The sequence below is a fragment of the Crotalus tigris genome, unplaced genomic scaffold (assembly GCF_016545835.1).
Source record: "Crotalus tigris isolate CLP2741 ecotype Arizona unplaced genomic scaffold, ASM1654583v1 scf7180000024461.2689607, whole genome shotgun sequence".
Lineage (NCBI taxonomy): Eukaryota > Metazoa > Chordata > Lepidosauria > Squamata > Viperidae > Crotalus > Crotalus tigris.
Genome location: NW_024100631.1, coordinates 213,982 through 234,827, shown reverse-complemented (window position 1 = coordinate 234,827; position 20,846 = coordinate 213,982). Strand labels below are relative to the sequence as shown.

General features: G+C 44.6%; 1 protein-coding gene across 5 annotated transcripts in view; it reads right to left on the bottom strand.

Moving 5' to 3' along the window:
- The window catches only part of LOC120303167 (splicing factor SWAP), an 87,968-nt gene that overhangs the window by 13,751 nt on the left and 53,371 nt on the right, over positions 1–20,846 (bottom strand). For all 5 annotated transcript variants that reach the window (XM_039332412.1, XM_039332413.1, XM_039332416.1 and 2 more), the window contains 2 exons: positions 20,636–20,826; positions 2,773–3,044 (listed from right to left, as the gene is read on the bottom strand). In XM_039332412.1, coding sequence (XP_039188346.1) covers positions 2,773–3,044; positions 20,636–20,826 — 463 coding nt within the window. The remainder of the gene's footprint in view (positions 1–2,772; positions 3,045–20,635; positions 20,827–20,846) is intronic.

The window sequence follows — 20,846 nt, the reverse complement described above, 5'->3', positions numbered from 1 at the left end:
TATTCTGCTATCTCCAGGCACTGCCACGTCCACTATCCAGACTTTATTATTATTATTATTGTTATTATTATGGATCATCGCACAGTCAGCCAGATGTTCAGACTGGATTTGGCATTTTGTCTACCTATCGAGTCCTTACCCAGGACCTGGGATAGGCAGATGTGGATGTTTGATGGTATTACAGATATTGTCGCAGGATGGAAGCGGTTCCTAGTAAGGCCGCCTTTTGCAATTGACTAATAGTGAATTTGTCAATGCCAATGGTGTTCAAGTGGTGCTCCAGTTGTTTTGTTGTTGTAGTAGTAGCAGTAGTAGTAGTAGTAGTAGTAGTAGTAGTAGTAGTAGTAGTATTACCTAGAACTAAGGAGAAATTTCCTGACAGTGAGGGGGCTCGACTAGAAGACCTCAGCTCAATTGTGATTAAGTCAATCCTCTCTTCTTTGTGACAGCCCCTCAAGTACTAGAAGAGAGTTATCATGTCCCCCCAATCTTTCTCTTTCATACCTAGCTCCCATAACCGTTCTTCGTATGCTTTAGCCTCCAGCAATCTAATCATCTTTGCTGCTCTTCTCTGCACTCTTTCTAGGCTCTCAGCATCGTTTCTGCGCTGTGGTGACCAGAACTGGACACAGTATTCCAAGTATGGCCTCACCAGGCTAGTGTAAATCGGTACTATCTTTTTCAGACTTGCAAGGTTCTTTGCTACAGCTTTACAACAAAAGTAGTCCTGACCTAAACAGCATTGGTTTCTTAGTCTAGACCAGCGGTTCCCAGCCTTTTCTATACCCTGCAACCTTAGAATGCTTCTGAAGTATTCTCACAACCCCTTACAAAAGTAATACCTGGTTAGGCATATACCCTATACTTTTGAAACTTCTAAACCCAAGTTTTCACACCCCTGAAATATTGTCTTGCACTCCCCGGTTGGGATCCTCTGGTCTAGACCAGGGGTAGGCAACCTTGGCTCTTTTATGACTTGTGGACTTCAACTCCCAGAATTCCTCAGCCAGCATGGGGGAACTATGGCCCCCTCATGACTCGTGGACTTCAACTCCCAGAATTCCTGAACCAGGATGGCTCAGCTTGGAAACCTCTCCCTTTCCCCTCAGCATGGCTGGCTCAGGAATTCTGGGAGTTGAAGTCCACAAGTCATAAAGCGAGCCATAGTTCCCCCATGCTGGCTCAGGAATTCTGGGAGTTGAAGTCCACACGTCATAAAAGAGCCAAGGCTGCCTACCCCTGGTCTAGACCAACTTACAGAAGGGACACTCCAACGGGGGCTGATTTACAGATCAGACCAATACTCAATTCCTCCAGAAATCTGAAGATACACCTGGGAGAAGATCCTTCATCCTTCATTTACTATCAGGCTACCTTCAAGTCCTGCTTAGTGAAATCAAGAGTGTACAAATTCGGCCTCACGGGATTTTCTGCCTGCCCTCTCTCCCCCGCACAGCTCTGACCTGACAGCGCTTGGGTCAAGCAACTTTGGTTAATGGGGGAAGGAAGGATCAAAACAATATAAATCGCTTTATCCTGATGGTGCCTGGAGCCCGGGAAATTTGCAGTGAAGACGTGGAAGGGCTGTCAAAACCCCGCAGTACGCCTGAAGCCATTTTCAGAGGCATGTTATCCTGTCAAAAGCCATCCAAAGCCTCTCTCTGCCGCTAAGTAGGAATTCCCCTTAGCCAAGGTCTTAACATCTCTCTTTCTAGCCCAGGGGTGGAGAAGGGCTTGGAAGACAAGTCTCTCCGTCATTTGCATTGTCTCTTTTATCCGAGGATCCAAGCTGAGTTTTTCCTGCAGAGAAAGGACCTGTTTTCCCAGTGATTTTAAACAATCCTTAAGACGGATTGTTAAAAAAACAAAGCGTTCATTTCCCTACTGCAGTTTTCCTCTGTTAGGAAGCCAGCAGTGGCATGTATGAAGGTTGTCTGATGTCCCTTCCAATCTAAAAAAACTAATTTAATCTTCAGATTCAGTAAGGCAGAAGCTGCTTTATGTCTCCCAGGCTCTGCTTTGGGGGACTCAGGACAGTAATCGAACAGACACAGGGTGAAGGAGCCGTATGGTTTTTTTTTTTAACCAGAACGTGCAAGATTTGACATCTAGCTGTCAAAGAAAAGTTTCCTATCCCAGCCTGCACGACTCAAATGGCACGTTTCACTTACGTTTATTTGCATTTTTTTAAAATAAACAGAACCAACATCTTCCGTGGTCCTTTTTTTAAAACAACAAAAGTCTCCAAAACTTTAAGCTTTTGAAGAACCTTCATTATGGATTTTCTAAAGGCTGACGAGACTCTCCTATCGTTTTGATCAACTTCTCCCTAATTTATATACCTTAATCTTCAGCGTAATCTCGTATCCTAAAGAGGCGTGCAGCAGGTATGGGAACCATCTGACGCTCCGTGTCAAGAGACGCGGTGGCTTTGGCAAACGTGGATAAAATGCCATCTTTTTTTGCCCCTGGCAACTGACACGAAGCTGTCTAACACCCTTAATTGGCTTCAGCAATCTGCCACCTATTTCTTTTTTGGGGGGGGGGGGCCCTGAACCCCGGGCAGACGTACCGAGAACGAAAGCTTTCCTTGGTCTAAACATGTTACTTTCAGAAAGCGCGTCGTGCCCGCCTTTTAACGCGGGAGCGGCTAAAAATATCAGGCGGCGCTGAGAGAGAGAGAGCTGTACGGCAAACGAGAAGCAGGATGTCCACCCCACACACCTCCCCAAAAAGCGCTTTTAAGCATTTCACGAGTTAGAAAAAACTCACCTGGAATGCCGGACGGTTCTGTACGCCGTGGGAAGCGAGTGCTTCGCTTTCGAATGGGATCGGGATCTGGATTTGGAAGAGGAGTGGTATTTCAAAGGAGGGGTCTGCGAGCGGGATCTGGACTTCTTCTTGTGCTTCTTCTTCTTCTTCTCTTTCTCTTCTTCCCTGGGGAGCTCTCTGCATCTGCTTGTAGGCCTTTCGGGCACCTTGGGTTCTAGGGCCGGCAACGTCCGGATGCCGGTCAGCAGAGCGCAGGGGATGTTACTGACCGTCTAAAAAGGAAGGCAGTGAAGAGTTAAGTGGGGGGGGGGGATTTCTAGGAAGCTGGGGTTGCAAGTCACCCAGGAAAGCCCTGGAAGGTCAACAAGCCTCCTGATCGACTAATAGTGGTCCTCAACTTGTGGGTCGGGACCTCATTTGGGGTCAAACGACCATTTCACGGGGGTCGCCAAACAACGCAGTCCGCCATTTTTTCCCCCTTTTCCTTAGCTGTGCTACTCCCTTTTATTCTATTGGCTTTTGAAAGCCAACAGAATTAGACTCTCTTGAATAGAGTCTAATTCTATTGGCTTTCAAAAGCCAATAGGAATTGTCCAGGCTGCCTCTGCCCTGCTGAGCCCGCCAAAAGTCCCATTCTGCAAACGGTGCTGCACCAGTTCAGTAGTCCTCGACTTACGACCGGTTGAGTAGTCCTCGACTTATGACCGGTTGGGGGGGGTTGCGGCATTAAAAAGGTTGAGAACCACTGGACTAATAGCTTTCTGGAAAGCAAGCGGTTTCAGTAATAAGAAAATATCCTCCCAGACCAGCTAAGGAATTGGCTACAGGTTGGTTATCAGTCCAATGTTATTGAGTAGCGCACGGCAGAAAATCTTCTCTTTGCTTCTATCATAGAATGACTGGGCTGTTCATAATAATGAGTAAGTATCATATTCAACCATTTTTAACAAAGCTTAAACTGTAACATATTAAAAATAATTAGTAAACAAATACGTTAATCTATTAAGTAAACACTAATAAAAATCACACAAAAAAGAAATAAAATAAAGTAAAATAGAATAAAAAATAAATCCTAACAATCAAAAGGAACAAATAAAAATCAGTAAATCGGGAAAAGTAATCGTATCATCAAAATGTTAGTTAGAACTTGATTAAAAATCAGTCATCTATTCTAAACTATTAAATCCTTCACGTTCTAACGTGTCTCTAACCATTGATAAAAATTTTCCCAAGTTCTAAAATAAATTGAATGATCTTTCTGGTGATATTCTTATGCTGTCCTTTTCTAACAAAAGCCCCAAAGGTGCTTTTTTGCAAAAAGCAACTGGACTTTCTTTGTTTTTGCTTGGAGAGGTTTTGAGGAGCTTCTTCAGTACATGAAGCAGCTCAAGTTTAGTTCATGAACCGAAGAAGCTCCATGGAGGAGAAGCGAAACGCCTTCAAGGAAAAACAACGGAAGTCCAGTTGCTTTCTGCAAAAAGCACCTTTGGGACAAGCGTGACCTGGAGGGCTGGGAAGCTCCGCGGACTTCTAACTAACAAGAGATGTCCAATTTGAAACGTCTTATTTGCAAGCTTCAGGCATTAAGAAATTGAGAGCCGTCTTCCACAGAACAAGTCCTGACCTGATGCAAAGAAACCATCCCTTCTCTCATAGCCTGTTTTTGATGAGACACCTTCTGCCACCCGGAAGACACCGGATGACTCTCTAATTTTCCCAAGCAGGAGATAAAACATCCAGCAGCAATTCCTTGGCCACCTAAAAAAATTTCATATTCAGAGAAGTCTAGACCAATTTTTCCCCCACGTTGACTGCAAAATTACGGTTTCGGGGACAGCGTTCACGTTTGGATGAGCAAAATGCATAAAAACCCTGGGCAGGTTAAAATGTAATTACGATTTGTTGGAAGAGGGCGTGGGGGAGGCTGAACAGGAGCGGCAGCATTCGTTAAAAGAGTTTCCCAACTTTTATGGAAAGCAATATCGACTGAGGATATATTCTCGAAAAGGGACATAAAGCTGAATCACCGACTCACCACCCACTAGTCAGTATTTCTTACCGACTTCGGTCGGTAAATTCAAATTTACTGGTTTAATTTAAATTTAATTACTCGAGTCTGTAATTTAAATACTTTTGTAATTTAAATCTCTGGCCAAAGCTTTCCAGGATTTTAAAGAAATTTTTCCGGGGAGCTCTCTGGAAATGCTCAGTAGGGGAAGATGGAGCCTTTATCAATGTATAATCCTTTCTGTCCATCTGCAGGCAAAAGATCGTTTGATGTTTGGTGAAACTAGAAAATACTATTTCACATCAGATCCAACTGCATTTGTCTTGCTATAAATCCAAAAACCCCTATATGTTTAGCCAAGGCTAGGCAGATGACCTAAGTTAACGAAAAGAAGGACTAGGAGTGACATGATAGCAGTCTTCCAATATCTCAGGGGCTGCCCCAAAGAAGAGGAAGTCAAGCTATTCTCCAAAGCGCCTGAAGGCAGGACAAGAAGCAACGGATGGAAACTCATCAAGGAGAGAAGCAACCTAGAACTAAGGAGAAACTTCTTGACAGTGAGAACAATTAACCAGTGGAACAACCTGCCTCCAGAAGTTGTGAATGCTCCAACACTGGAAGTTTTTAAGAAGAGACTGGACAGCCATTTGTCTGAAATGGTATAGGGTTCCTGCCTGAGCAGGGGTTGGACTAGATGACCTCCAAGGTCCCTTCCAACTCTGTTGTTCTGTTATCTCCCACATGATAGCAGTGTTCCAATATCTCAGGGGTTGCCCCAAAGAAGAGGGAGTCAAGCTATTCTCCAAAGCACCTGAAGGCAGGACAAGAAGCAACGGGTGGAAACTCATCAGGGAGAGAAGCAACCTAGAACTAAGGAGGGACGGAGGGAGGGAGGGAGGGAGGGAGGGAGGATGGAAGGAAGGAAGGAAGGAAGGAAGGAAGGAAGGAAGGAAGGAAGGGAGGAAGGAAAGAAGGGCAACGGATGGAAACTAATCAAGGAGAGAAGCAACCTAGAACCAAGGAGAAACTTCCTGACAGTGAGAACAATTAACCAGTGGAACAACTTGCCTCCAGAAGCGGTGAAAGCTCCAACACTGGAAGTTTTTAAGAAGAGATTGAACAACCATTTGTCTGAAATGGTGTAGGGTTTCCTGCCTGAGCAGGGGGTTGGACTAGATGACCCCCAAGGTCCTCTGAACAACTCTTTTATTCTGTTAATCTGTTCTCCAGAGGGCAAGACAAGAAGTAACGGGTGGAAGCTTATCCAAGAGAGATCCAATGTAAAATGAAGGAGAAATTTCCTGGAGTAAGAATAATTGATCAGTGGAACTGGCTTGAAGCAACCGTCTTGAAGCAACCAGTGGAACAACCTGCCTCCAGAAGCGGTGAGTGCTCCATCACTGGAAGTTTTCAAGAAAAGACTGGACAACCATTTGGACCAATCTACAGGGTTTCCTGCCTGAGTAGAAGGTTGGATTAGAAGATCTCCAAAGTCTCTTCCAACTGTTATTCTGTTCTGAAACTACGTTCCTGAAGCTAAACGACTGAACTTGACCACTATGTGTGCTGCTTAACTTCATACAATATGGTTAATCTGATGATTAAATTACCACTTTTTTTTTCTTTTATTTAAAATTTTATTTTTAACCAACAAAACCAAACCAAACCACTTTTTTTTTTTTCAACTGCATTCAGGACCTGAAATTGCAAATTCAACATGAAGAAATGGGTTTGCCTAACAAGCTTGAACATCAAAATTGATAGCAGGAAGTCTAAACCAGCATCCGATTTCTAGTTCTTTAACTCTGACCTGGAAACACTTCATCATTAGGCTGAAATTCCACCATCGCTACACCTTCAGCCGGCACGACCTACCGACCTGACCGATCAATAAGATGACCTACCGACCTGACCGATCAATAAGATGACCTACTGACCTGACCGATCAATAAGACGACCTACCAACCTGACCGATCAATAAGACGACCTACCGACCTGACCAATCAATAAGAGATGGTCTTCCTTGACGCTGGAAGAGCAGAGGATAACTGCTGCATGCATCGAACGTTCCTAATTTTAGCTGCCTTTTGCAGAATTTATTTTAGCAGATCCGCCAAGTTGGTGAAAAATTTAAACGCGGCTCCTTCTCTCCCCCCCCCACAAGGTTTTAGATGATGAAGCCGCCTAACGGGCTCAACTGGGATATTTACACAACACGATAACCTTGGTGTGATTCCCGGCTGCGATGCAAAGCCCTCCTGTTTGTTCGCTTGACAGTTCACTAGAACCAGATTAAGGAAGTTGTGTGGATGCAACCGCTCCTGTTTGTTTGTTTGCTTTGGTGCTACCCTAGATTCCTGTTGCCTGCTTGGACAAATCCTTGCATTTTTTGCTCCCCTTTACCATTTCAAACAGAATCATCTTTGTGAAGACAAAAAAAAAAAAAAAAAAAAGGAATATGAGCGTGACGGTGGTCAGCTCAGAACAGATATTGAACATCCAAAAAGGGCCGAAGTCTGCGCAATTTCAAAGCACGGATAAAGCAGTCTTTTCAATGCATGAAAAGAACCGAAGGGGGGGGGGGGAGAGAAATGACCTTTTTTTCTGAACAGCATTTTCTGAAGTTCTCACAGCAGACTCTCGAGAAAGCTTTGCTAGGATAAAAATCAAAGCGGGTCCCCAGTGCTGAGGCATCTGTCAAGGGAGTTGGGAAAAGCTCTAATTAAAACGCCAAAACGTTTGCTGAAGTGTAGAAGACAGACATGCACAAGAGAACATGCCAGGGCAAAGAGAGGATAAGATGTTTGGGAGGGAGGGAGGAAAAAAAAAAGATGGAGATAGAAGGAAAGTTTTATTTCCAACATTTGCAGAAATAAGTCACGGTGCTCGAGCTGTCTCGTTATAAAACAAGTGTCAAAAATGCTGGGAGTTGTAAAGCACCCATCTGCAGGGTAGCGATTTTAAAAGGTAGCAATTTTGGCTTGTCTTGCAAAGACCTTTTTAATTTGTTCTTCGGAGGAAGTTTCAATATTCCAGGCAAAGCTCTGGATTAATCAGAAAGGGGCAGGATTTGAGAGATGCTGAGCAATTAGAGGACTCAATCGAAGCGAATACTTGTAGCTGTGGGGTCCTTGGTGCACCCTGAGCTTGGTGGTTTTCTTGCGGACGTTTCATGACCCAACTAGGGAACATCATCAGCGCTAGAAGGGAGGAGGAGGGAGGAGGAGGACTGTGGGGTCCTTGGTGCTCTCTGATCTTGGGTGTCTTCTTGCAGATGTTTCATGACCCAACTAGGGAACCTCATCAGTGCTAGAAGGGAGGAGGAGAATGACTGTGGGGTCCTTGGTGCTGAGCTTGGTGGTTTTCTTGCAGGCGCTTCTGGACCCTACAAAGGAACATCCTCAGTGATAGAAGGGAGTGAGGTTTGCAGAGAGGAGGAGGAAGAAGACTGTGGGGTCCTTGGTGCTCTCTGAGCTTTGCTGTTTTCTTTCAGATGTTTTGTGACCCTACTAGATAACACCATCGGTCTAGAAGGGAGTCGGGTTTGCAAAGAAGAAGAGAAGGAGGATTGTGTGGTCCTTGGTGCTCTGTGAGTTTGGTTGTGTTCTTGCAGACATTTCATGACCCTACTAGACAACATAATCAATGTTAGAAGGGAGTGCTGTTTGCAGAGGGGAGGAGGAGGAGGGAGGACTGTGGGGTCCTTGATGCTGTCTGAGCTTGGTGGTTTTCTTGCAGACGTCTCAAGACCCTATTAGGTAACATCACCAGTGCCAGAAGAGAGTGGGGTTTCCTCTCTGTTTATATACAACAGTTTGCCTGTCAGTGTTGGTGGGAACGCTCTCAGCGGTTCCTTGATTAGACGGTGGTTTAGTGTTAGCTTGCTTGTCTAAGTTGGCAGTTTCTTGACTGGGCTATCCGGGCCAAGCCACCTGTCTATAAAGCGAGACCAACACTGACAGGTTTCCAGAATAAAAAAAAAAATAAAAACCCCAAACCAGTGGTTCTCAACCTTTTTAATGCCGCGACCCCCAACCGGTGGTAAGTTGAGGACTACTCAACCGGTCGTAAGTCGAGGACTACTCAACGGGTGCAGCACCGTTTGCAGAATGGGACTTTTGGCAGGCTCAGCAGGGCAGAGACAGCCTGGGCAATTCCTATTGGCTTTTGAAAGCCAATAGAATTAGACTCTATTCAAGAGAGTCTATTCTATTGGCTTTCAAAAGCCAGTAGAATAAAAGGGAGTAGCACAGCTAAGGAAAAGGGGGAAAAAAATGGCGGACTGCGTTGTTTGGCGACCCCCGTGAAATGGTCGTTCGACCCCAAATGGGGTCCCGACCCACAGGTTGAGAACCACTGCCCCAAACCAACAAATTTAAATTTATTTTGAGCAGGGAGAGGAAAAAAGGTTGATAAAGAGTGATAAAAAAACCAAACAAACCGCAGCCATGGCAAAAAATAAAACAAAGCCACCGGAACTTGCTTTGGAAATAAAGAGAGTTTCAGGCGAGGAGTCCTTAAAATGTCAAAAAGCTGAAGCGCAAAAAATGTTTTTATCAGCCGTGTCAAGGGAATCAATAGTCTGTCGGAAAGCAAGGCGGTACTCTGCACTGCCACTCAAGCGCAATGTCGCTTTCCTTCAAGAAGCATTTAATCACGGCCAAATCTGGATCGGACATGCTTTTGCTTCTTTTATTCTTCCCAGAGGTCTGTGACAGGCATTTCTTGAGCCCCCTTTTGATGATCTACGGCTAGAAAAAGAAGCCAGAGCAGGGAGAAAAGACGGCCATCGCCTCCACGGGGTTGACTTGGACAGGGGAGAAGAGGGTAGTCCTCGGCTTACGACCGCGACCGAACCCGCAATTTCGGGTTCGTCAAGTCACGAGAGTCGCAATCGCCTGACCAAATTCGATTTCACGACCTTTTTGGCAGTGGTCGTTAAATAATCCACTGTCCCCTGGGGGCCATTTTTTTCCCGCTGGAATAGGGAAGGATGGGCCAGTTTCTGGAAAAACAGCTTGTGACTGCAGGACATTGCAAATGGTCATAAAGGTGGACCGGTTGCCGAGTGTGTAAAATTAGGTCGCAGCCCTCCAGATGTCAGAATTTCTAATCTACCGTATTTTCCGGCGTATAAGACGATTTTCTAAACCATGAAAATCTCCTCAAAAGTCGGGGGTTGTCTTATACGCCCAGTCGTCTTATACGCTGGAAAATACGGTAGGTTGCAAGTCCCGTTTTTGGGGTCTGTCGCAACTTTGAAGTCACTAAGCAACCACTCATAATTGAAGGGCCATTTTTGTTCGATCAATTGGCCTTGTGGGGGGAGCCCAGAAGAGCACACAGCCGTGGGGTTCAGAGAGTCCTCACTTCGCCTTTTTAACTAATTTTAATAGGGTCCAGCATCGACGCCTCCTTTCAAATCCTAAACGGTTCAAATTTTAATTCTTATATGCTGCCTTTGTATTTTACCGTTTTATTGGGACAACGCCAAGGGTCCTTCTCTGAGGGAGACGGGCGGTTCAAAAATGTAACGGAAAATAGCAATACGCGTTCGGGAGATGAATCGCGTCAATCACACACCCGTCTGAAGTGAGGATGGACACAAAGGCACAAGCCAGGCATTAAAAAAAGGAGCGAAGAGCAAAGATGCTGCAAAGATACGATCAAGAAAAAATAAAATAAAAAAAAAAGTTTCTCCCTTGAAGAAAGAGGATCTGCCTCTAGCTGTCGGTCAAGATTTAGCAAGAAAGATAAATGGAACGTTATCTTAGGAAGGATAATGAAAAGCATAAACCAGAAACGGGATGAAATAAAGCACAGGGTGAATTAGGTCCGAAGCTGCCCCATTCTTCATCCTGCAGCCCACCGAGTTAATGCTTGCTAAGAGGTATTTGAGCAGCTCTTTGAGTTCTTACAGGCATTTATGTAATCAATTCTCTCCCTCTGAATGTCAATTATCCCTGGCTTATGAGGAATGCAGGCGCTGCTCCAACTCCTCTTACGCGCAGAAACCATTTATCGGGGTCTGGGTATTGACCAGTGTTGTTGATATACAGCAAATGGAAACGGCGAGCTAAACCCTGGGATGCAAAGCTGGATAAGTGCTTACTAACATTGATAAACCTGTAGCAAATCAGGGTTACTGTGACAGCCTATTACCATATTAGAAAATGTAAAGGAAGGTGGTGGATAAATCCCAAAAGTTTCAAGGGATATAAACTTCGGCAATAAGAAGAGACACACTTCTGGGTTTGCCATTGCGGCCTCCGCATTCGATTTCCCACCACTGGGGGACCCTGCTAAGGGTCAAAAGTCGCCTGGTAGGGATGACAAGCAAGGAGGGGATCCCCCGCTTGATCGTGGGAGGGCAGTAGCCCTTCCGCTTGATCCGGGGCAGCCCTCCATAGAAATATGGCCCGTCACTTATCACCAGGCACTTCTAAAACAGCGCAGATGAGACCAGGTGAGATGTGAACCTCTCTTCAATTCTCACTATCTTTTCTACCTGTATAAGCTGCCCAAAGTATTTTCCCCCCTGTGGAGAGAGGGAAGGGAAATCCTAGCCCACCCTCTAAGAGCAGCGGCGAGTGGCTATCCAGGGGAGTTTAAAACATTGAAAGAATAACCTTATTTTAACTGGATTTATATGTTTCTAAAATTTGGGGACCAAATTTTACAGGCTATTGATTATCTATAAAGATTGAATGTTAAAGCAGTTAGGATATATGTGTGTGTGTGTGTGTGTGTGTGTAGGTCTTTGGTTGTTCGGGTTTTCTCCCACGTAAAATTGGAAGTGTCTTGGCGACGTTTCGACGAAGTGTCATTCGTCATCTTCAGGCTGGTGCTTTCGGCTTCATGCTTCTAGGAGCAATGTGTGATTGTGGCTGTTTCCTCCTTTTAACTGCCAGTGGGGGTATGAACTGATTGGATGAGAGCTTGGCTGTGCTCTGATTGGCTGGGGGGGGGGTTGGCTGTGCTCTGATTGGCTGGGGGGGGTTGGCTGTGCTATGATTGGCTGGGGGAGTGTTCTGTTTGGGTGGGGGCTTTGTTTTGCTCAGGTTAGTCTGAGTTGCAGGGGGGTTTAAAATGGTGAGCTGCATTGCTATTTTTGGGCTTCGCGTTCGTGGTCGTGCCTCATCTTCATGGTGGGTGTCAGTTTGCTTCATGTATGGATTGGAGGGGTTTAAAGTGGCTAATGATGCAGCTGTGGTCTGGCTTCTGGTTTGTGGTCGTGCCTCATCATCGGTGTGGCTTTGGGTTTGCTTTTTGCGTGGATGTGTGGTGGTTTTTAGCTTATATATAAGCTAAAAACTATTGATAAATGTAACAATCTTATTTTTTACTTAATTGATATAATAAGAATTGTATTAGCTTAAACATCAGACAGTAAATACTGAGGGGAAAAAGAGAGGAAATATTTAATGTGGTAGTTTGAGATTTGTACTAAAAACACTTATATGTTATTAAATTATTGATTAATCCGGCCGCCACATTGCTTTTTAAATACTTAAATGTAAAACTAGAAAATCATTAAAACTTTTTAAAAAGAAGAAGAAGAAGAGGAAGAGACACACTTCTAAGGACGGCAAATATCAGAGCCTGATTCAAGCTTTAATTGGAGAGCAGGAATCAATTCTCAGCATGCAGCATTTTGCAAGAGAGGTAAAGTCTTTTAAAGCGAGTCAAGCATAATAAATTTAAACCGTCATCACGAGGTGAGGATAACAAGGCAACGATAAAGAATAAAAAGCCAATTATTTCGGGAGCTATTTTGCGTATTTGGAAAACAGCCTCAGCATGACGGCAGTTGCTGACGTGGATTTCTGCACACTAACTGGGTCTGCACAATATATGGGGATGGACTAGAAGCCCTCCAAGGTCCCTTCCAGCTCTATGAGTCTATGAATGTCCTTATCACGGTATGGCTCACACAACAGGCTAGGCCCAAACTCAAAATAAAAACCCCATAATATATTTCAGATATGTGAAAGTAGTTCCTTGCTAGCTATTCACAAGCTACTTGCACATGATTGATTAACTTTTTTTTTTTTTTACATATTCCAAAGCTATTGTTTTTAGGGGTCTAGATCAGGGGTCCTCAGCCAGCACGGGAGTTGGGAGTTGAAGTCCACAAGTCATAAAAGGGCCAAGTTTGAAGACTCCTGTTCTAGAGGAAAGGAACCATATCAATGGGGTTGCTTATGGAATACCCAAGTCTTGAGCTAGCTAGGTTGAGAAAGTCTCAGGTTAGTCTAGAAAATAGACCGGGAAGAAAAATCCATCATCCAAGTATAAGGTTCACCAGTCTCCCTGCTTCTAACCTTATTTGTTTTGTTCTCCTCCCGTGCCTCTTTTCATCAGAAGCTTTTCTGTGGAGAAGACACCTACACAAGATCGTCTATGCTGAGGTTGTCTCATCTCCCAAGTGCCTGAAGATGAGTAAATAACTCCATATCTACCTATCTTAAGATAGGACTTGCCATCAAGGTTTTGAAGATTCCACCTTCAAGGAGAATTTGATGGACATACAGATCACATGTCTTGGTCTACCTCTGTGAGATTCTAGAAAGAGTGCAGAGAAGAGCAATAAAGATGATCAGGGGACTGGAGGCTAAAGCATATAAAGAATGGTTGCTGGAATTGGGGATGTTTAGTTTAATGAAAAGAAGGACGAGGGGGGACATGATAGCAGCCTTCCAATATCTCAGGGGTTGTCATAAAGAAGAGGGAGTCAAGCTATTCTCCAAAGCGCCTGAAGGCAGGACGAGAAGCAATGGATGGAAACAAAACAAGGAGAGAAGCAACCTGGAATTAAGGAGAAATTTTCTGACAGTTAGAACAATTAACCAGTGGAACGACTTGCTTCCAGAAGCTGTGAAGGCTCCAACACTGGAGGTTTTAAAGAAGAGATTGGATACTTATTTGTCTGAAATGGTGTAGGGTTTCCTGCCTGAACAGGGGGTTGAGTTAGAAGACCTCCAAGGTCCCTTCCAACTCTTCTCTTCAAAATGTCATTCTAAAAGCAACTGTTCCAGAGCTGCAAATTTACTATTTTGCCATCTTTGCCAAAGAAGTGTCTTCTCCAGTTCCAAAGCCAGACCCACCTTCAAGAGAAGACGGGTGAGGCTCTTTCAGTGTCGTAAATCCATTGAAGTTGTCAACAGGGTACACGTTCTAATTCTCAACCACATCAGAATGCATCACACATATCATCTGGACAACCAACTGTAACAAAACAATCCAACTTGGAAGACAGCTCCACTCCCTAAGAATAAGCTTTCAAAATACTTTTAAATGAAACGAAGAGGGAAGGGTGGGATGGGTGACGGTGACAGGGACCCTTGAAATTTGTTAGTGGGCTAATAATATACAATTTAATATGTCATTCACACCCACCGCCTTAAATTACAAGAATTGTTGCTTGGGAGCAATTAAAGATATTCATTGTCTTTTGAAAATCTGCATTTCCATGTGCTTGTTAATAACCACAACGAGTGCTATTAAAAACACAAAAGCTATTAGAGGAGATTTAAAACAAAGGAGCCTCATTTACATACAATTCCAGTTATTTTTAGCAGAAGCATCACATTTTTTTTTTTTTAATGAAGAGTATAGGAATCTCAAGAACCACCTGAAGGAGCTTTATTCCTAGCTCAGAAGCTATCTCTGGATTGATAATTCAACCCATCTATAATACACTCATAGAGTTAAGCTAAGAATATTAATCTTTCTGGGGTTTAAGCACTTTACTCAAAAATACCTAAGGCACATTGTCTGTGTGGATCAAAAAAAACCCCCCACCAAACCCCAAACTTATACACTAAGATGCTCTCGCTGCTATTCTGTGTATATGAAGTTTTAGATTTAAGTCACTGGCCTCTGATTTATACTTCAATCCTTAAGCTGATGTGCTTTCAGGAGCTTACAAAAAACGTGATGGAAATTTTAATTGAATTGGATTTTCCGTCTGTCCAGGGAAGAAAAAAAAAAACCCTAGGTTTTAAGATATAGCTCTGTCTTCATTACTGGGAAGCAGACGGTTGTAATATAGAAGCTCCAGCAGCCAGTCCCAATTCTTGCTAAGATAATGTTTATTCTCTCCTGGTGGTGGAGAATTTATGATCCTTCTAACTGAGTTTGCTCAAGATGTCATTACCCAAAGATGGGCTGGAAGTCCGGTGTTTTACACTGCAAAAAGGAAAGACATCTGTACCAAGAGCAAAACAACGGCCCAAACATGAAAGAAAAAAAGAAAAGAAAAGGGGGGGGGAGGACCGAGAATCAAATAAAATCAGAACAAGATAATAAAATAATAAGGAAGCTCAGGGCTGCGAAAACAGTCCCTGAAATTGAGAACGAGAAAAAACGATGCATCCAGAATTACTGTATTTTTGTTGTTAATTGCGAAGTTGTGTCCGACCCATCGCGACCCCACGGATAGTTACACATATAATGCTAGGTTTTCAGATATCAAGGTCAGGGTATGTTCTGCTTCAACACAGTTTGTTGAATAAACCATGAGCTGGGTTCACACCTTAGGTTAGCTAGTTGCTACAAGAGTTTCCGTTGCGATTCTTAAGGTTTTGGTCAATGATCAAAGGAACTGTCAGAAGGCTGGAACCAATCTGTAGAAATGAGATTCTAGAAGATCTTAGCTTCAGCTTTACAGCAGCAATTCAGACCCGATAACCCATCCAACAGTTTTATGGGAATCTTTGCCAAAGCTTGCAGAGCAATTAAGTTTAAAGACTTAAGAGAAGGGTCTCTTTTCTTATCAACACAAAACAGGCCTGCAGTTTAAAGCCTGTAGTTAAATCGAGTGTAATCAAGATCTAAATGATTTCTAAGCTGCCTTTCCAGACGGTGGTTGGTATCCGAGGTGAATGGTTCTGCCTTTCTCGCCATCTCGCTTGTTTTTGCAACGTCAGGTCTCACGGATCCCGTGCCTTTGGCTCAAGAAACCCCAGGAAACCAGTCCCAAGAGTTTGCGATAAGGAACATTCGCCCCAAACTTATTTTTTACCAGTTTAATGACAAGCCAAATTTCCTCCCCAAAGAGTGAGTTTAATTACAGTTTTCGCCGGCTTGCAAAAAGATGATGCCATGATCAAAATGCCCAGAGATTAGATGATTCTTTGGGGATAGGAAACAAACCATGATCCTCATGACACTCGTTCATGAAAACTAGAAACGTTGGCTAATGCTTCTTGAGGCATCTTAGCCCAATGTAAGCCATTCTCGGATCCCAACACTGATGCTGTCTGGGGTTGCTTGGAGTTGGGAGGTTAAAGCATCCATGGGAGCTTTCCATGGCAGAAGCTGCTTTAAGAGGGAGCATCTTTTAGAAGTATGTTGGCCTTATGTTGAAATTAAGGCTTGGTAAAAATTTAACTGGGATCAGAAATGTTCTATACAGCTAGTCCTCAACTTACAACAGCTCACTTGATGACTGTTCATAGTTACAATGGAACTGAAAAAAGTGGCTTATGACGAGGGAGGACAGGATAGCAGTGTTCCAATATCTCAGGGGCTGTCCCAAAGAAGAGGGAGTCAAGCTATTCTCCCAAGCGCCTGAAGGCAGGACAAGAAGCAACGGGTGGAAACTAATCAAGGAGAGAAGCAACCTGGAACTAAGGAGGGAGGGAGGGAGGGAGGGAGGGAGGGAGGGAGGGAGGGAGGAAGGAAGGAAGGAAGGAAGGAAGGAAGGAAGGAAGGAAGGAAGGAAGGAAGGAAGGAAGGAAGGAAGGAAGGGCAATGGATGGAAACTAATCAAGGGGAGAAGCAACCTAGAACTAAGAAGAAATTTCCTGATAGTTAGAACAATTAACCAGTGGAACAGCTTGCCTCCAGAAGTTGTGGGTGCTCCAACACTGAAAATTTTTAAGAAGAGACTGGACAGCCATTTGTCTGAAGTGGTATAGGGTTTCCTGCCTGAGCAAGGGGTTGGACTAGATGACCTCCAAGGTCCCTTCCAACTTCATCATCTTTGTTGTTGTTGTTATTATTATTACTGTTTTTTCACACTTATGACCACTGCAGCATCCCCATGGTCACGTCATCAAAATTCCGACGCTTGGCAAACGGTTCATATTTATGACTGTGGCTGTGTTCCAAGGCCGTGTGATTACCTTTTGCGACTTTCTGACAAGCGCAGAAAGACGGTGGGGAAGCCAGATCCACTGAACACCCCGCCTTACTCGTTTCAACAACTGCAGTGATTCCCTTAACAAGTGTGGCCAGAAAGGTCGTAAAAATGGGGCAAAGCTGACTTAACCAATTTCCCACTTTGCAGCACAAATCGCTACTTGTTTGGACTCGGTTCAGACGTCAGATGGGTGGGACTTCAATTCAACTTCATCTTCAGATTGCTGGCCTGGGAGTTAAAGTCCACCCATCTTAACAGTTGCCAAGGTCGAGAAACACCGATCTAAGACAAAGGAGAGAAGTTAACTATTGCTCCACTTGGTTACCGTAGCTTGGAAACCAACAACTTGCCAGCGTAGACTAGGAGAATCTGTGCCTGGGAGAGTCTCCCCCACATCTTTCCGAAGCTTCCCCATTTTAGGCAGGGAGGAGTGGGCACTCTGCAAAATGCCAACTTCTCTGTCATCCTCCCAACCGCAGGCAGAGATGATTAAATAAATAGACCGGAAGAGCCAAAGTGCCCACCTGCTCCTTGGGGGGGGGGTTTCGGCTATGACTGATCATCCCTTAGACTAGGGAGAGAGAAAAATACAGATCTTATTTTCTCAATACAGACTATTTTTTCCTCCCCAATGAGAACACTTGGACAGCTGCTGCCAGCTCTTGGGTGCCAAAGATCAAGCACAATGTACCTTTGTTCCTTGGGAATTTAATTCGGTTTCTCTGGTTTTGAGGCCCCAAACTTGTTTTCAGGAGCCACCTTAGCACTAACAAGTCCCCAAGTTTCTGGGGATAATTATTTTCAGAATTGTAGATCTTAAGTTGCTCCTGGCAACGACTACATCCCCCACAGCTTTTTAGGCTGTTGGGGTTTGTTTGTTTTTGCTCCAGACCCCAGATCCCCTCCTCTTTCTAAACAAGCAAAACGAAGAAAAGTAGTAATTAATAAAACAAAAGCTTCTATCAGTTCTAATGCACCACCTCGACCGAAATTCAGGGCGATGCAGTTAGCAAAGCGAATGTCTTGACTCCCGTTTTCACCGTGCATGCTGAGGGCTAGAAACAACCTCACACTTGTTCAAAAATAGTTATCAGCTCCCACTGTTCGCTCCCCGGCTCTGCTTTTAGCTTCCAATGTTGCCTTAAATGCCTGGCCTCGACTGAAAAAGAACATTCCAAAGCTTAAAAAACTCCAGGACCAAAGAAGATGTGGAGAACTTAGCCAAAAGTTTCAAGTTTGCAACAGAGGATGTTTGCAACTGTTTTCAGTTAGCACAACTGTACCAAGTCTTAAGTAAATCTTAATAATCCTTGGAGGAAGGAAAAAAATTCTTCATTTCACCTGGCATAAACGTCTTTGTGGATATGCATATGGATTTTTCCTAATATGCCCCATTACTGCAAGTGGTTTCTCCAGTGTTTGGACACGTCTTGGGGTGTGGTTCCCCCAACACAATGCTGCTCCTTGAAAAATACATTGTTATCCGGAGGGATAATTATGCTCTGGTTCACGGACGTGTTTGGGAAATGCAAATCATGCATGCTTTTATTAGAAACACAAATCTTAGCATTTCCCCCCATGGTTTAGCAAACACACACACACACACACACACACAATCCTGCCCTTTAAATGGGGATGATTTGCTTGACTTTGGAGATATCAGGAAGAATGGGCCAAGTCAATTTATCACAATTTCTTATATCCCCGAAGACCGACGCGTGGCTCATTTTAGACCATTTTTCTTCTTTTAAAGAGTACTCCTTCTTCAATCTCAGTAAGCACTAATGTTTTCAGCAGTACTGGTAGCTCTCCCCTTGCCCGCAGTCAAAACGGCAGCTTGGCAGTTTTATCAGCCTTACTAGGCAGACCAGAGGACGTAATTCTGCTTTATTGTAAAGCTAGGTGTTAAAAGAATTTTGCAAGTCTGAAAGTGCAAATTTATCACTGTCTCCTTTACAGACTGAGAAACTAGGGAGGGTCCCTTCCGGGTCTCTTTCTTCACCGAATTATGCAGCTGTGGGCTGTGCCTTCTCTTATCTGACCATTACCCAAAGTCTTTCCTACATACCATTACAGCCGCCTCCTTTACAGGATGAAAAACTAGGGAGGGTCCCATGTGAGTCTCCTTCACCACCCGTTATGTGGGCTCTGCCGTCCCTTACCTGGACGCTCCCTAAAAAGCATCTCACTATCCCGTTTTTCAGTGTCTTTCTCATACACCATTGCAGGCATCTCCTTTAAAGGATAAGACACTAGAGAGGGTCCCTTTCTTAGCCCTTTACGCAGCTCTGGGCTATGCCGCCTCTTATCTGACTGTTCCCTAAGTAGGATCTCGTCTCCCCATTTCCCAAGGTCTTTCTCACACAGTATTACAGCCCCCTCCTTTACAGCCTAAGAAACTAGGAGGGTCTCTTCTGAGTGTCTTTCTTCACCCTTTATGCAGCCCTGGGCTATGCCACCTCTTATCTGACTGTTCCCTAAGCAGCATCTCATTTTCCCATTTCCCAAGGTCTTTCTCACATACTAGTACAGCCCCCTCCTTTATTGCCCTAGAGACTAGGGAGGGTCTCTTCTGAGTATCTTTCTTCACCCTTTATGCAGCCCTGGGCTATGCCGCCTCTTATCTGACTGTTCCCTAAGCAGCATCTCAGCTCCCCATTTCCCAAGGTCTTTCTCACATTCTAGTACAGCCCCCTCCTTTATTGCCCTAGAGCAGTGGTTCTCAACCTGTGGGCCGGGACCCCATTTGGGGTCGAACGACCATTTCACGGGGGTCGCCAAACAACGCAGTCCGCCATTTCCCCCCCCCCCCTTTTCTTTAGCTGTGCTACTCCCTTTTATTCTATTGGCTTTTGAAAGCCAATAGAATTAGACTCTCTTGAATAGAGTCCAATTCTATTGGCTTTCAAAAGCCAATAGGAATTGTCCAGGCTGTCTCTGCCCTGCTGAGCCCGCCAAAAGTCCCAGTCTGCAAACGGTGCTGCACAGTTGAGTAGTCCACGACTTATGACCGGTTGAGTAGTCCTCGACTTACGACCGGTTGGGGGGGGTCGCGGCATTAAAAAGGTTGAGAACCACTGCCCTAGAGACTAGGGAGGGTCTCTTCTGAGTGTCTTTCTCCACCCATTGTTCAGCTCTGGGCTACGCTGTCTCTTATCTGGCCATTCCCTAGGCAGCATCTCCCAAGGTCTTTCTCGCATGCCATTACAGCTGTCTCCTGTGCAGGATGAGACACTAGAGCGAGTCCTTCCCAAGTCTCGTGCCCCACCCATTATGCAGCCCTGGGCTAGGCTGTCCCTTATCGGATTATTCTATAGGCAGCGCTTCTTCCCTCCTTCTCATATACTATTACAGCCCCCTCCTATACAGCCTGAGAAACTAGGGAGGGTTTGTTCTGAGTGTGTCTCCACCCATTATGCAGCTGTGGGCTATGCACTCTCTTATCTGACCATTCCCTAAGCAGCATCTCTTCCCTCCATTTCCCGCGGTCTTTCCCACATACCATTACAGCCGTCTCCTATACAGCCTGAGAAATTAAAGATGGTTTCTTCTGAACCTCTTTCTCCACCCATTATGCAGCTGTGGGCTATGCAGTCTCTTCTCTGACTCTTCCCTTGCCATCATCTCTTTGTCCCCTCTCTCAAGGCCTTTCCCACGTGCCATTACAAAATTCCCACTGTAGTATAAACTGTGTCTCCTTTGCTCACCTCGATGTTAAAGGCACTTTCCTCCATTTTTTCCACTTCCATGTCTGCCAGGGGATTCTTCAGATTCTGCAAAAAGAGGGCGGCTTTTCTTTTTCGTTCCGCTTGAAGCTGCTTCTCTTTCGATTCTTTGGAAGCCTGGGCTAATTTCTCTCTTGCTGCAGCTGCCAACCGGTCTTCTAATTTCTGCTTTGCTGGTGGTGGAGGAGGAGGA